A 15397-nucleotide genomic window follows, 5' to 3' on the forward strand; every position below is an offset into this window, starting at 1 on the left:
GTGAATCAAATTAAACAGATTTAATCATTTCACCTCCTAGATGAGCAGAGAAATACTACTTACAGCTTGAAATACATTTGAAATTTTCCCATTAGGAGAAATTGGTGTCGTATAACGACTTCTCTCTGCTAACACGAGTTCGTGTTATCCGACAGATCTACGACAACGGCACCTTAAGAGACGATTTTTAACAACATGTTGCAGCAACCAATTTTTGCGTTTAAAGTTGCCCCGTGTGCCATGTTACACGATATCGATTTTTAACGTAGCCAATATCAGGGGCTTAGTTAGTTAAACAATGTTGCGTTAAGAATCGGCATTAAAAATCGGCTAGTGTATGACATCAATTATTAAACACAATACTAATACGACAACAGAAAAATATATTGCACATGAAGGTGTCGAGTAAATTGCAAGTGCAACAACCCATCTTTGACACTTGTTTTCCTCTGAAAAATTGCGGACGAGTCCACGTTTTCAAAACCACATAAAAAATCAGACAGGAAAACCAGACAGGAGTCATGGCGAGTTGAAGCGTGTAAAACGCATCTTTCAACTTGCCTAGTAGCACATTTTAACGCTGTAAAATTTCGCTCGCAGATGGCAATTATAAAGGAAAATATTTATTTATGTTACACGGTATGACAAACTGGGAAGCATCCACAAAAAAAAAAATTGAGAAACACAGTCAGATTAAGATTTAGCTTCAACGAAGCAAACCTGTTTTAGTTTTAGCTTCCTTTTTCGAAATATAATTCCCATCGAAACCTCTCTAAGCTTTACAAACATCTGAAATCGTAGCCTTTCCTCTGCGAAATCTATACCATGACGTTAACAAGATCTGCTAAAACCAGAGAAAAATTCAACTAAGTTAACCTTTATTGTATTTTGCACACCCTTTGGTGTAAAAGGTCAAACATTTTACGTAAGAAACAGTTTGTTTTACAATGCTTGACTGCGCCGACGACTACCAAAACTTATATAGCGTGAAATAAACATACGGCCTTTTATTTTAAAAGTACAAAGTGAACTCAATAAGAAAAGAAAGAGAAAGAGATACATGTTTTGCACAGTGACCGCACCGCGGCGAGCGGACTTTTCCTGACTTGGAATATGAAGCAAGCACATGATCTCGATGTGTTTGCGGAATATTCGACCAGCGTTATTTTTTTAAATTTCCTTATTTTAACATATTCGTTCAGGAAACCACCAATATAAAGCAAATGAGATGTTTGTCGAAGATCGCTTACTTAATGGATTAAAACACACATCAATAGTTTTGGTGATGTTGCAGATAACATAACAGAAATAACTTGACTTCTTCTTCTTCTGAAGATTCAGCAAGGCACATGACTAACTGTAGTTTTCAACACATTTTATGGTCATTAAATGACTAATGTAAGAAATATTTTGCGCATGTAACATAAGAGATAGACCACTATTTTAGGCCTTAAACTCGAAGCACCAAAGCTCTGAACAAGTAGAAAGTATCTAAGTGGCTCCCTAATGGAATACAACGTATTCCAGAAGACAAGCAAAATCAAACCAAATTTTGTTTCGCTCCCGTGTTCAGATATACCTTTGAACAGTGTTTACCAGCGATAAGCGGAACTTAAACTTCGCTACATCGAAGCTACTGAACGTTAAAGGATCTTATCGCTGGTACTTAAGAAAGGCTTTAAAATACGAATGAAGACCTGTCAGCCATTAGATAACTTTACATGTCAGAAAACTAAAGAGACGCTTCACGTTACATTCAAACGTAAATAGGTCGCAAGAGTAGTATTTAGCAAGCTGAAGAAGTGTTAATGGCTTGACTTTGCGATGCCACGAACTCTAAGCCATAAATAATACAATTTCGAGGCAACGAAAGGACAAAGACTAAAAGTACAAAGAATTACGAACCTTGTATTTCCCGTCAGAGGTAGATTTTGAGAGCAAAAATGTGGAAGTGTTTGGTCGCTAGCATCACTAGCTTGGTAGTCGACTCATTAGCATAATCAATCAAGAGCTAATTTATGCGTGATCAAAATTTATTCAATGTTTTCTGAGAAACAGTCAACAAAGCACATTTCAATCACGCTGAGGGCTATTATACACGTTTTCAAATAACAAAAGAAGATAATTTTCCGCGCTGATGTACGTTCTTTGATATTCAGAACACAATAAATGAGACGACTTCAGTCAACACGAAACTGTATGTTGAATTAAATGAAACTACTTCACGATACAAAAGAAATAACGCACTGATTATCGAAATAGTGATTTACATACGACAAATATGAGGAAACAGCTGAAACTGGACAACATTTTAAAGGAGGGACAATTCGTTAACCACATCACTTCCCAGAACAAACATTACTTGCATTAGACCGTTAGACTTAGAGAGCCCAATAGACAGCACACATAATACCTTTGAACGCACCAACTGACAAAAAAACATAACCCTTTCAGAAAAACTCGACAATGTGTCAGCTATTTTTGTAACTTAATACTTAGGCTAAATAAAGCAAGATGTGTATGACTAGATGCGAGAGCAAATATTCTAAGAGCTAAAAGAGTACTAAGGAACCATTTTCGCTACATGCACCATCACAAATGCTAAATGACCTAAAACACAGAGGGGGTTGCAACTTGAAAAATTCAACCTGAATGTTTCAAGTTCTTGAATCGCAATTCTTCCATCTGTTAACCTACACTAGTAAAGTATTACTTTCGTGTCTTCGAAATGAAAGTCATTTCTCAAAGTGGTGCAAATGACATTAAATGGCGTGATGCATGCTGCGAAATAGTTTACAGTTTTCGATCTTGTTGTGTGAGGGATTCTTACCTGAATTTGTCTTCTTAACTCCATGAGTTCTTCGTAAAGTTCCTTGTTTTCTTGCTTAAGCTTTTCGAGTTCCTGAAAATAACAATAACCGGGAAAATTTAATTTAATCCAATCAAAACATTCTATATTTACATTGTTACAAATAATGTATCAGTGTTTTCAGCAAACCAATCGTTACTACATGTAAGACACAGGAAAAATCACTCTCCCTCAGTTAAGTTATTTTCCTTGCTTGCGACACGTTGCATGTTAATTATTATCATTTTAAGTTTATGTGATGTAGTTTAATTTTACAAAGTTTAGTTTAAGGAGTTTATAAGAGATTCGGATATCCACACAGGGCCATATTGGCAGGAGAAAATCTTGAGTTACTTTGGCAATGTGCTCTGGTATAGATCCGTCCCCAATCAGCTCCAAAGCTGTGACAGAATCCAAATTGGTTTGAATCTCCTGACTGACTCCGCCAGAAATGTTTGGCAGACGGCGTATCGGATCGGCCATAGACGGGGGGACATCACCAGCCTCTGCGTGTACTCCCCTGTCAGCCTTTTAAAGAAGGTATTTTTGTTGTTAGGATTTATTGCTAAGCAGTCGAGAAGTAAAGCTCTTCAAGTTAGGTATTGAATTTAGCGCTATTTCAACTTAAATGAGAAATAACAATGTCCGGAAATCTCTGTAACTGAATTTCTTAAGGTTGACTATTAGATTTTTATAATTCCTTCAGTATTTAGACCTGTTTTCTTTTGAGTCTCGAAAAGTACTTGGTTTGCATCAACTACGCTACACGATTGGCTTAAAAAACTCACGCCACTTTTTCATCCAATCAGAAGCAAAACCAAAACCAATCGCAACTCACTCGCACTCGTTTTCCCGCGCTTTGCATCAGTTACGTGTAATTACTTCGAGCTTTGATTGGTTCATTGTATTGCCTGTGTCCTTTGTGGTTGGCTAGAGTGATAACATTGGTTTCGGTTTTACGACACTCAATTGAAAACCGCCGAAAACCGCCCTATAAATTGTTTTCATTTATGCTTAGACCAGGTTAAATTCATCTGTTAACTTTTACTTTTAAGTGATTCTTGAATACCACTGTGTCGCGACTTCTTAACATTACCTGTTCAAAATAATGACCCAGATTGCTCAACTCAGCTCGAGGCGTAGCCATGCCTGATGACGACACAAGACTCTCAAGGTCACATGACCCCAGCACACTTTCGACTTCTGATGCTGTTAGACCAAAGTCCTGCACTAACAGCAACCGAACCTGCACACAGTTATTAGTCCTTGGTTTAAGGTTTTGTCTATTGTTTTTGTTTTATACACTATACGCTAAGGTTATTTATTTGTTATAGCTTATCTGTTTATCTTTTGTTATAAAATCGAAGATGTTATCGGGTTTAGTGTGGTAAAATGGCCATTCTGTTTAAACATCGACAGAAAACAGATGGCAATTACATCGCAGCTAGAAAACCAGCATCACGCTTATGTAACTAAAAGATCTCATTGTCAAGTTTATGTTGAAGGCGTCAGTAAGACAAGCTTAGTTTATTTTGAACAATTACAGATCTATTGGTTGATTTATTTGCATGCGCGTGGGTGCTGTCAATACTCTTCACGAATCCTACAAAAGCAGCCACATCCAGAACTATTCTAAGTTTATGCCCACTTTCTATAGCGTCACGGGGCAGGAATCTCTCTATATGGGAAGCTGTACAGAAAGGTCATCTTTTAAATTTTGTTTACATAGCACTGAGTCGAACCCACCTTTCCAAGTTGTTCAGTGGTATCCATCTCTGATGAATTGTCTCTCGAGTTTTCCTAATATGCAAAGATGGACAAGAGTAACAAACAAACAGATCTTCACAATCACTAAGAGTACTCATTACACAGAAAACAATCTTGACGACAGCATCACTACAAGGGTACTCGCCCCCCCCCCCACCCCCCCTGCAAGAGGGCGCATTGAGGTAGCACTCAGATGTCAGACATCCTTCTTCCCAGATTGGGGGGGGGGGGGGGGACAGGGGCACGCTTTGTGCGTCCGACACGCGTCTAAAGTTGCATGATTTGTCGCGCATTTATTTTTTCCTACAGAGACTTTTTCAATACATTCATGCAATGCTCTTTTACCGACTAATGTACATGTATCACCCTACATTTCAGGGGGCCCTCTCAAGTATTTCCACGCAAACTACACAACGTACCTTTTCCTTCTGAAGGAGATCTATTCTTTCTTTCAAAGCCGCATTGGACTCATTCAGCGCACCAATTTTCTGAGAAAAGATTGACACGTCAATGTGAGATAAGATCAATTACCATTGGATAATTTTTCTTCCTTTTCATTGGCCGAGAGCCCACCACGTGACCCGCAAATAAGTGCCTACAAGTAATGGTCTGCTCATGCGTAGTACCGTCTAAATGTGTTTTGCTGCAAATAATATTCTGCTCATGCGTAATAATAACCAAGCTCTTGTGTGAACAGTGGCAGATCGCCTCCCTGAGCTGTCAGAGAGTGATCTAAAATATGAAAACAAACTTGGTGATCGAATAAAACAGTTATTGAACTCGGTTATTGCAAAATATCGTTATTTGTCAGTGTCTCGCAGATCATTTACTTGCCTCAGCCTTCGGCGTCGGCAAATAATCGATCTGCTCGCAACTGATAAATCACGATATTTTGCTAAACCTCGATCAAAAATATTATCAATTGCCGACTGTACATTCGCTTTCACTCCCTATTTTCAATAGCGCGAGAAGAAAGCGAAGCAGATTTCTGTGAAGGGTAAAAAAAAATAATGTTAATAAATTAAAAAGATCAGTGTAGCTCTATCACCTTCTCTGCCTGTTTTAATTGTTCTATCTTCTGCTGAAGTAGCTCGAAATCCTCCTTAGATGATGAATCTTTACTCTGCTAAAATTGAACAAATTGCCAATGATTTATTTCTATAACTAACGTATTTATTCTGTTAGAGTACAATGAATAAATAACAACACCAAACAAGTATCGAATCTTAACAAGTGTGCCTAACCACAAATAACTCGCCACAATTCCGTGCTCTATCTTAATAGATACTGGCTAACAAGAAAACGGAAAGATTCCTAAAATTCTGTAGCAATCACCTGCTATGTTTTCTGGCACAACAAAAGTAAGTTCAGTCATCCACAAATGAAAAACAAGTTCCAGACTTTTAGCTCAACGAAGAAATAGAATAATATTGTTATCCCATAGAAGTACGACGAAAACTTCCAAGCAAAGAAAAACAACAAGTGAAGCAAAATCATAACTAACTTCGGTTACCTGTGTTTCCACAATTCATCTTTGTGGAAAGTATGCAAAAGAACCCCAGTTAACAAAACCTCTACTAAGTGCCCGTGGAAACATGTGGCTAAACATTACACCTGCTATGGCTAGGCCATAAAGCCAAAGATTCCAGAACAAATCTCATACAAAACTCTCGTTTACGACAAATTTTCGAACAGGAGTCCCCGATTCTTAATAGCCAATCACAATCTAGCACGAGCAGTATTCCGAAGTCGCTACGTCAGCATGGCACCACAGCGCCTAGCAACAACTCTAACGAAAGTCACGGGCTCGGTCGTTTTGAAGTACCGTTTCGAAATATGTCCGATTGAGCAAAAGCACGGTCACATAGAGCTAAGTCCTTCACATTTAACATACTTAAGTTATTACCCAGTCAGAAGATAAAAGAAGTCTCACCGCAGCATTCCCCTACAGGCTTTAGAAACGTCACACAACATAGTTATAATCAGCAAGCGACGTTATTTTGTCCCCAACACAAAACAGCCTTAAGTGATTCAATGAACTCAGTTGGCAAAGGTTAATAGACTTACTGCTGATTCCTCCAAACTTCGGATTTTTTCTTTAAGTGTAGCATTTTCTTCTTTCAGTTTCTGAATGTTCTACAAGAAATAATAAATGAACAAGGCCGCTATGAAAATCAAGAGAAATAAGGGAAAAGAAATTTTCTATGACTAGTTTACCCAGCTGATGAATGTCTAGGTTTCATTATATTTATTATATTTTCATTGGCGGAATAGGCGCAGTTTCTAAAGATATAAATTAAAATAGAAACAAATAAACCAGGAAATATATATACTCACACTTGAGCTGAATAAATTTTCAATCTTCTCTCTCAACAATGCATTCTCGTTTTCCAGTTCTTTCATATTCTAAAGAAACAATAACACAGTGAATTTTGAACAACTTTTACCACCAGCAAAACACTGAGTTTGTGCAAGCGACAATACTGTTTTCTTTATTATTTCTTCTTCTTAAAGTTGACAACTCGTCGACAAACAACGAGGAAAACGAGAAACCACAAAGTTTACGTCACTTACAGTTGTTGACTCTTCCAGCAATTGGATGTTTTCTTTCAACATGGAATTTTCTTCTTCGAGTTTTTCAACAACCTGCGAGATTAAAACAGACAGGATTTAACTTTCGTAAACTAACTAAAGAACTATCGATTACTTTCATCCAATTAGAAATATTACAACTTCTTGAATGCCAAGTCCGATTGCCGCTACAAGATCACATCACTGCTTCCTGCTTGACAGCCTGCCCGGTTAAGGGAAAAGATAATTAAACGTAATTTTCATGTTCTATATCAAAATTGACAAATTCTCCCTATCCTCAACCTTGGCTGACCTGCGCAATATACCTTTTTCTACGTTCCAGCATATACAGAAATCTTAAACAATACCGGGCAAATAAGTAACACTAGAAAGTACAAAGTTTGCTACCAAAACCACAGTCTAACCAATACATACCCGTGCTGTGGATCCTTCCAGATCTTGGATCTTCTCTATGAGTTGCTCGTGTTCAAGTTGTTCTTCCGCCTAACAAACAACGAGACAAGATATTGAGATCAGTTCCTCTCTATTTGTTCAATTGAAAGAAAGAAAAGCAGAGAAGTCAATAAATTAAATCATCTTTCTTTGCAAATGTTAACAGCTGACTTATGGAGTGTTGGCCCGTTGTCAGGTCAATCCAAGAAATTGAGGGCTGAAACTGTCCTCTATCCCAAAATTCTCTAACAATTTTAGGCTGGTAGTTAAGATCATCCAACAAATTACCGAAGATTCTTGCAGAATGTTCACTTTTTCCTTCAGCATTCCATTTTCATCTTCCAGCTCCTTCACTCTCTAAAAAATGGACAACAAAGAAAAGTTTGAGAATGTCACCTCTCTAGTCACATACCTCTCGTTTTTAATGTGTAACAACAAAGGCGACCTAAATGACGATAAACCTTAAATTTGAAAGAATCACACACCCCAGTTTCTTCCATAATTTCGATTTGCTCTTTCAGCAATGCATTTTCATTGACCAGGTCTTCCACATTCTGAAATGAAATAAAGATAACGTTTCAAGAGCGGCATATGAAAATGCTATCGTTTCTTGCTAAATTACCCTTTGCTACAGAAATATTAATCAAGAAATATCAGGGTTGAAACGGTAGTTTATCATAATATGAATACATGTCCTGTTTTTTAGTTAGTTTACTGGTTACTCAGCCATAACTTGCTTCCTGAAATTGGAAGTTTATGTCAAAAACTGTTTATGAATAGAACTGTGATTTGTAAGTTAAATTACGGGAAGAAACGAAGTCAACGAAGAAAGTAGTCAATGAGCCGAGAAGAGGAAAGAATGTAAAATACCGTCGATTCCTCCAGGATCTGAACTTTTTCCTTGAGTAATTCGTTTTCATCTTCCAGTTCTTTAACCTTCTATAAATTCAAGAACAGAATGTCAGTTAAAAGTCATTTCCCTGGCGAAATCCTCTTATTCTTTTATAGAAGCAATAACAAAAGCTATCTGAATGAAATAAGCACAAGGCGCTCCTTCAGCCTAAACAATTTTAAGGAGTTTAAGGAAACCACAACGGCAACCGCAACGGGAACGTCGCTAAACGAAAGGCTTAATGAGCAATACAATAGCTGTGCACGTGCGTTATAAATCTTTGCACATTTCTCAGTTTGCCGTCTTCGGCAAAACAACGACGTGTAATGACCAAATTCTGCGTTGTCTGGAGAACGTAACCACGACGGATAATGTTTGAAATTTATATTTCGAATTTTATACTGTGTTTTATATTCAGTTTCGAGATAGCTTTGACAAAGAGAAACAAACTAGATGACTTTAGGGTAGGTAAAATATAAATTCATTTTTTAATCGACGTTGTCCTCAAGTCGCTGTCGTAGTTTCTCGAACTCCCGAATAAAGAAGAGGGGCTCACATACTGCGGTTTCTTCCATAATCTCGATTTGTTCCTTGAGCAACGCGTTTTCACTGACAAGGTCTTCTACATTCTGTAAGGGAGACAACAAACTCAGCAACGAAAGCAACGAACACTGAGCAACTGATGCAAATTCACAGTGATAAACCAAACAATGCAAGAACGGACTTTAAATCAACTTCCACATCAGCTGTACAGTTAACTAAGTACTATTTTAGACCTACTCGTCAAATATATGAAACAAAGACAGTTCGACATTCATCAAGACTAACCCTCGAAGATTCTTCCAGGACCTGCACTTTCTCTTTCAGCAGTTCGTTTTCGTCTTCAAGTTCCTTTACTCTCTACACATAAACACATCAAAGGGGGGAAGAGGTTAAGAAATTATTGCTTAAAACAACAAAAGCAACTGCAAAAAAGAAATCATTACATACCTCGTTTTCCTCCAAAACTTCAATTTGCTTTTTCAATTGTACGTTTTCATCGATAACCACATTCTTAAAGAAAAGAAAAAGAGAATAACCTTAACAAATGGGTACGACGAAAAGCCGTGAATTATGAATTTTCAATTTATTAAACAGGGAAACAGGAGAGTGGAAATCACAATCGACTTGCTACCTTGTGTGAACTAGTTCCCCAAGTTACCTTGGTGAGTCTACTAGCTGGGGGCTGTGTGACGCAGGTGTAAGGCAGGTGTGAGGTACGAGAAGGATAAGAATCGACAATGCACTAGTGCTGCAAAACCTTCCACGCCCAAAACTGATCAAGATCGGATTTCCCCTTACAACACCAGTGTGAAAGTCAAGCCGAAGGTGAGGAGAATAAAGAAAATCATCAACTCCGGACATAACTAACGTAAAAGAATCGCACAGAACTCTGTTGGCAGAGTTAATATTGTGCGCTACTCACTGCGGACGCCTCTAAAGCCTGGATTTTTTCTCGTAGAGTATCGTTCTCTTCCTCTAGTTCTTTCACTCGCTGGAAAAGAAAACGTACAAACTCTTTAGCTTAGTTACGGGGTAGAGAAAGGTAGTTTAACTGACAAATACTGTTTCTTGTTAGCACAACGTACATGAGACTTCATTACAATGTCAAGAAAGTGCTTTACGCGGTTTACCTCATGTTCAGCTGCCAGCATCGCCACTTGTTGTTTTAGATAATCATTCTCCTTTTCCAGCTCTTCAGCATTCTGACAAGAGATAGAACATTGACTGATCTAAAAGTAGTCAATTTAATTCCAACCAAAAAATAGTCCCCCCGCTATTTGTAACTGACCGGGGAGACGAAAAACAGTTCGAAATGGAGAGAATGACTGAGGGAAAATTCAAGGTGAATGGTTTTGAGTTTGAAATAACAAGGAATTTCAAATAACCGAGTTCGAATCAGCAGGGTCCATCTGTACTTTGGACAGGACCTCAAGGGGAAATAGAGTTTGTAGCTATATCCAAATTTCAATCAGTTTTCATTTACCGAAGACTCCTCCAGCGTCTTTAGTTTCTCTCTAAGCTCTTCATTCTCCTGTTCGGTTTTCTTCATATCCAGCTCAGAAACCTAAGCGGGCAACAAAAATTAAAATGCACTTAAAATATCATTTGCTAACGTCATTTGATTAAAAAGTAATATATCGATAAAAACTAATCTTTGTAAATTCCATCAACTACTCAAATTTTGCGCGCATAGAAGTGAACTTTCCAAGTAACACGCACGTACCTCCGCCATTTCTTCAAGAGTTTTAACTTTTTCTCTTAGCTCATCGTTCTCTTCTTCTCTGATTTTCTTAATGTCCTGCTCAGAGGTCTAAAAGACAAAACGATAAATAAATAAATCACAATATTTAGAGAGCAAGACGCGTCAGCCTTAGCTGGTTTTCATGCCGGAGAAAAACCCTCGAAGCAAGGCGAGAATCAACAACAAACTCAACCCACATATGGCACCGGGCCGAAATCGAATCCGGGCTGCACTGGGGGAGGCGAGTGCTCTCACTGCTGCGCGATCCCTGCTCCCCCGATAACTGCTCACCAAACAACAATAACAACACACGAAAAAGGACAAGGACCATTTGCACTTACCGCCACTTCTTCAAGATTTTTAACTTTTTCCCTTAGCTCATCGTTCTCTTCTTCTATTTTCTTAATATCCTGCTCAGAGATCTGAAAAACAAAACGATACTAAACATCAAGTTACAATAACGTAGCAATTCTGAAAAACAAACAATAGCTTACACAGTGACTATTCTCTGGGACAATATCCCCATTCACCTAAAAGATGTCAATGCCTTCAACTTTTCTAAACAACTGAAATTTTATCTACTGTCTGAACAACATCATGACAACTTGTAATGATTTTCTCCATTCTATTATACCATGTACACATCTCTTCTCTTAACAGTTCTGTATTCTGTCAATATCTATAGAAACCTCACAATAGCTGGAGACTGACTAGAAAACTTTCGGGTTACCTCAATCTCCAGATTCAAATGAACATTACTTTTCTGTCCCCCTATTTATATATATTTTTGTAAAACTGGATAAAGTTGTTGTCGTTGTCGTTGTATAACAACACACCAAAAGAGCAAGGATCATTTTTACTTACCGCCAGTTCTTCAAGATTCTTAACTTTTTCTCTCAGCTCATCGTTCTCTTCTTCTATTTTTTTAATATCCTGCTCAGAGGTCTGAAAACAAAACGAAACTACACATTAAGTTACAATAACAACACACCAAAAAGAACAAGGACCATTTGTACTTACCGCCAATTCTTCAAGCATTTTGAATTTGTCTTTCAGCAGCATGTTTTCCTCCTCTATATCTTCCACGGGCTATGAAAAATTGTAAAACACACAAAATTAAGTAGCTGTCACTGTGAAGAGCGGGGAGAGCAAAGGGGGAGAGTGGAAGAAAACGAAGTGGATTACCGTTGATTGTCTCAAAATATCGATTTCCTCTTTAAGCAACTGGTTCTCTTCTTCCAAATCTTTCACGGACTGAAAAAGTAAAGTACAAATATACAACGTAGAACAATAGTCTTTTTAGTAGTTTTGCGGTCAGAATTAGTCTTTATTCCTTTTACTGTTAGACTACCAGCAGTCTCTCTTTTTCTCGAAGATCTCCGAGGGAAAAACGCAAACGAACGAGCAGAGCACAACTCGCTGCTCGGGGCTTCGCCGCTCCCCTCCGTTCGCTCGTTTGTGTTCTTCCCTCGCGGATCTTCGAGCAAAAGAGAGACTGTTCACAGTCTATTTTACTGTTGACTCGGCCATGGTGTTGGGCAAATTGAGAAAACAGTTTGTTGTTACTTCTTACTTGTCTACTTAGTGCCAATTCCCGCATACGGCTTGAGCTCTTTTCAATTATAGAACTAGCAGTAGCTACGAAAAAACACTGTCATTTGTATTCTTTTTGAGCCCTGATGAGTCTAGCAATTAAATGAAAGAGGAATTGTGACATAACAGTGACCACTTCGCTACCTCGACTTTCTCCTTTAGTAAAGCATTCTCCTTTTCGAGCTCTTCCGTATTCTGCAACGTAAATAAAATTCAAACAAAAAGTTGAAACTGACAAACTCTTGACCACCACAACAGGCCTTTATTGATTTTCCAAAGTAATCACGGGTCTGTTTTGGTTTTGAGCTTGCTAAACCGAGTCTCAAAGCAGTAAGAAGATCATACGCAAACTGAAAATTACGTCACAACTTCCTACAAGATCCCATTTAGATGGTTCAGAAGTAGCCTAAGAGAACATTTCAAAATAACGCTTACAGCTGATCCCTCCAGTTCCTTGAGTTTCTCCTTGAGAAACTGGTTTTCTTCTTCGAAGTCTTCCACACCCTGCAGAGACAGAGTTTCCAGAGAATATTGCCATTTTAAATATACTTAAGCTATCAGCTGCATACATGGTAAATACATCTTACCAAATGGTTTGCTATGTAATGTCAACGTATGTTGTTCACCTCTTCTTACCAAAGCACAAAGAACGCAGAAAACGAATGCAATTATCATTTAGTAAGCTATTTTAACTCTCGTAGACTCTCGTAGTCGTGTAGGGGAGGCGATAAGAGCCCCACCTTCTTCCATCCCCGCTTTTTGTCTCCCTCTCCCTCATTTTAAGTCTGCTACCTAGGCTGTGACTCTCCCAAATCGCGAGCAAGATAGAACTCCAAGCACTCTGTTAAGAACATTTATGGGTAAGTCAACGTGCGGCACTGTTTACTACGCGCTAAACATTGATCAATGGACTTACTTTCGCACTTTCCAGAGTTTGCACTTGCTTCCTGAGCAGTTCATTTTCTTCTTCAAGCTCTTTCCAACTCTAATAGAAAAAAACCCGCACGTTAACACAATCATCAGTTTGTTGTCAGTCGAGTAACGTTGCCCAAGTTTTAATCATTGCGCCGCCGATTAATTCCACAAAAACACAACGTGAACGGATGAATGAAGCCCTGTCCACACTTGGATGGAGAAATTTGAAAACGCAGATTTATTTCTACGGTTAGGCCTACCGTCCACACTAATCCGTCATGAAAACTCAGATTTTCGAAAACGATCTTTAAACCAGAGGAATTTGAAAACGCCGGCTTTGCGTTTTAGCGTGGACGGAAAACATTTTGAAAACGGAGCTTTTCGAAAACGATGACGTCACGATAGTCATGATATTCCCTGCCCGAATTTTTCTCAAACACAAATCCAAATTGACCGGTGATTGTTGCGTTTTCAAATTTCTCCTGCGAAATGTAGACGGAGAACATTTGATGCGTTTTCAGAGTGAAAACACCGTTTTCAAATTTGTCCGTCGTAGTGTGGAGTCACGAATGTCTGAAAAGGACAAGCAATCTATTTCTTGTCGAACAGTACAATACGTCTGTACCAATAATTATTATAAATGAAGCTTATTATCCAACTGCAGCGAATACCGTCCAAATAACAGTACAAAAATATACAGCGATATTGTTCAGGAGAAATCGTGTTTGCCATATTTGTACAGTAGAAAACCTGTTTGCCGTACAGGTCGGCGCGCGCACGCAAAACTGTCAAACTCTCCCTCTTTCATTGACAAATTTATTTACTACAGCAGTTGGATAATAAATCTGTTATTAGATGTTTTGGTGTGTAGTGTCGCTGTATATTTTTACTTGCTGTTTGTATTTTGACTTGCCCTACGGGCTCGTCAAAATACGGCACAACTCGTAAAAATATACAGCGATACTGCACACCAAAACATCTGATAGGATATATATATTTCCTAATATCCAACCTTGATATATTCTGCTCCTTCAATACCGCCATCATCCATTTCTCTTCTCAAGGCCATCAGATTCAGCAGCTCAGAATCCTTTCTCTCCTTTAAGAACCGGTCAAACCGGTTTACAGCACTGCTATCACGTGGCATGTCTGTTAAAACGTCCCTTTCCTCACTGTCGTTAGGAAGGTTGACTGATTCATCTGTTCTGTTGAACACACTGTCACTTTCATCTTGAGAGGTGAACAGTGGAGTATCAGCTGGGGAAGAAAACGAACAGAGTTAAAACAAAAATTGTGATGGCAGTTCAACAGAATTATCATAAAAGTACTGCAGATAGAACTAATGGGAGTAAGAACTACGAGTAAGAATATCCTCAAAGCTCTCAGAACCTTGGAATATTGACATTGCATGTCTATCAGTGTCAGGTTCTGAGACATTCACAATTTGGCCATCACATTTGCTCTTCTGGCGAACGGCCATATTATAATTCAACATTCTTTTTTCGTCGTTTCGAAGTGATGGTAAAACTTTCAACATTTTTAGTGGCGTAAATGATAATTTTCGTTCCAGTTATCCTCAGGATGTGACAACGACCCTCTCCTTACAGAAACCTGCTTTTAACAGGTCATAGTCGTATTCTCGGTATTGGACTGGAACTAGCTTGCAATGGAGGCTCATGCGGGGAATATCATTAAAAAGAGATAAATGTCATTCGCATTTGAAAAGACTCCCCGCATTAGCCTCGGTTTCAAGCTAGTTCCAGTCCAATAACGGGAATACGAAAATGGTCAATTGACAGTTTACTCCTTCCCAGTGAAGCCAAAATTCATATCATGTTCATCTCTATTTAACAAATGGTAAACGCCATAGCGTGTACTATTGAGTTATGGATGCACGCGGGAGGTTGCTAAGCACGAAGGAAGCGTAAGAGTCGCACGAGGCGATAGCCGAGTGCGACTCTAGCTTCTTGAGTGCTTAGCAAACCTCCCAAGTGCATCCATAACTCAATAGTGCACGCTATGGCGTTTACCATTTGTTTTATGACAGAACATTGAGACATTGGAACAACAGAAG

At 38.6% G+C, this 15397-nt stretch overlaps 1 protein-coding gene across 8 annotated transcripts in view; it reads right to left on the minus strand.

The window, feature by feature from the left end:
• The window catches only part of LOC110065284 (uncharacterized), a 59337-nt gene that overhangs the window by 21917 nt on the left and 22023 nt on the right, over positions 1–15397 (minus strand). For 4 of the 8 annotated variants that reach the window (XM_089289953.1, XM_089289961.1, XM_089289944.1 and 1 more), the window contains 28 exons: positions 14336–14580; positions 13325–13393; positions 12844–12912; positions 12553–12603; positions 12001–12069; positions 11836–11904; positions 11680–11760; positions 11157–11237; positions 10798–10884; positions 10558–10638; positions 10205–10276; positions 9997–10065; positions 9522–9584; positions 9360–9431; positions 9092–9160; positions 8510–8578; positions 8125–8193; positions 7928–7996; positions 7622–7690; positions 7190–7261; positions 6953–7021; positions 6683–6751; positions 5664–5741; positions 5035–5103; positions 4595–4648; positions 3945–4094; positions 3203–3376; positions 2831–2902 (listed from right to left, as the gene is read on the minus strand). In XM_089289953.1, the coding sequence (XP_089146079.1) occupies positions 2831–2902; positions 3203–3376; positions 3945–4094; positions 4595–4648; positions 5035–5103; positions 5664–5741; positions 6683–6751; positions 6953–7021; positions 7190–7261; positions 7622–7690; positions 7928–7996; positions 8125–8193; positions 8510–8578; positions 9092–9160; positions 9360–9431; positions 9522–9584; positions 9997–10065; positions 10205–10276; positions 10558–10638; positions 10798–10884; positions 11157–11237; positions 11680–11760; positions 11836–11904; positions 12001–12069; positions 12553–12603; positions 12844–12912; positions 13325–13393; positions 14336–14580 (2330 nt within the window). The remainder of the gene's footprint in view (positions 1–2830; positions 2903–3202; positions 3377–3944; positions 4095–4594; positions 4649–5034; positions 5104–5663; positions 5742–6682; positions 6752–6952; positions 7022–7189; positions 7262–7621; positions 7691–7927; positions 7997–8124; positions 8194–8509; positions 8579–9091; positions 9161–9359; positions 9432–9521; positions 9585–9996; positions 10066–10204; positions 10277–10557; positions 10639–10797; positions 10885–11156; positions 11238–11679; positions 11761–11835; positions 11905–12000; positions 12070–12552; positions 12604–12843; positions 12913–13324; positions 13394–14335; positions 14581–15397) is intronic. The other 4 variants (XM_089289970.1, XM_089289955.1, XM_089289974.1 and 1 more) reach the window with 3 other exon arrangements.

Source organism: Orbicella faveolata, unplaced genomic scaffold (assembly GCF_042242905.1).
Source record: "Orbicella faveolata isolate gen_17 unplaced genomic scaffold, um_ofav_v1 contig_1, whole genome shotgun sequence".
Lineage (NCBI taxonomy): Eukaryota > Metazoa > Cnidaria > Anthozoa > Scleractinia > Merulinidae > Orbicella > Orbicella faveolata.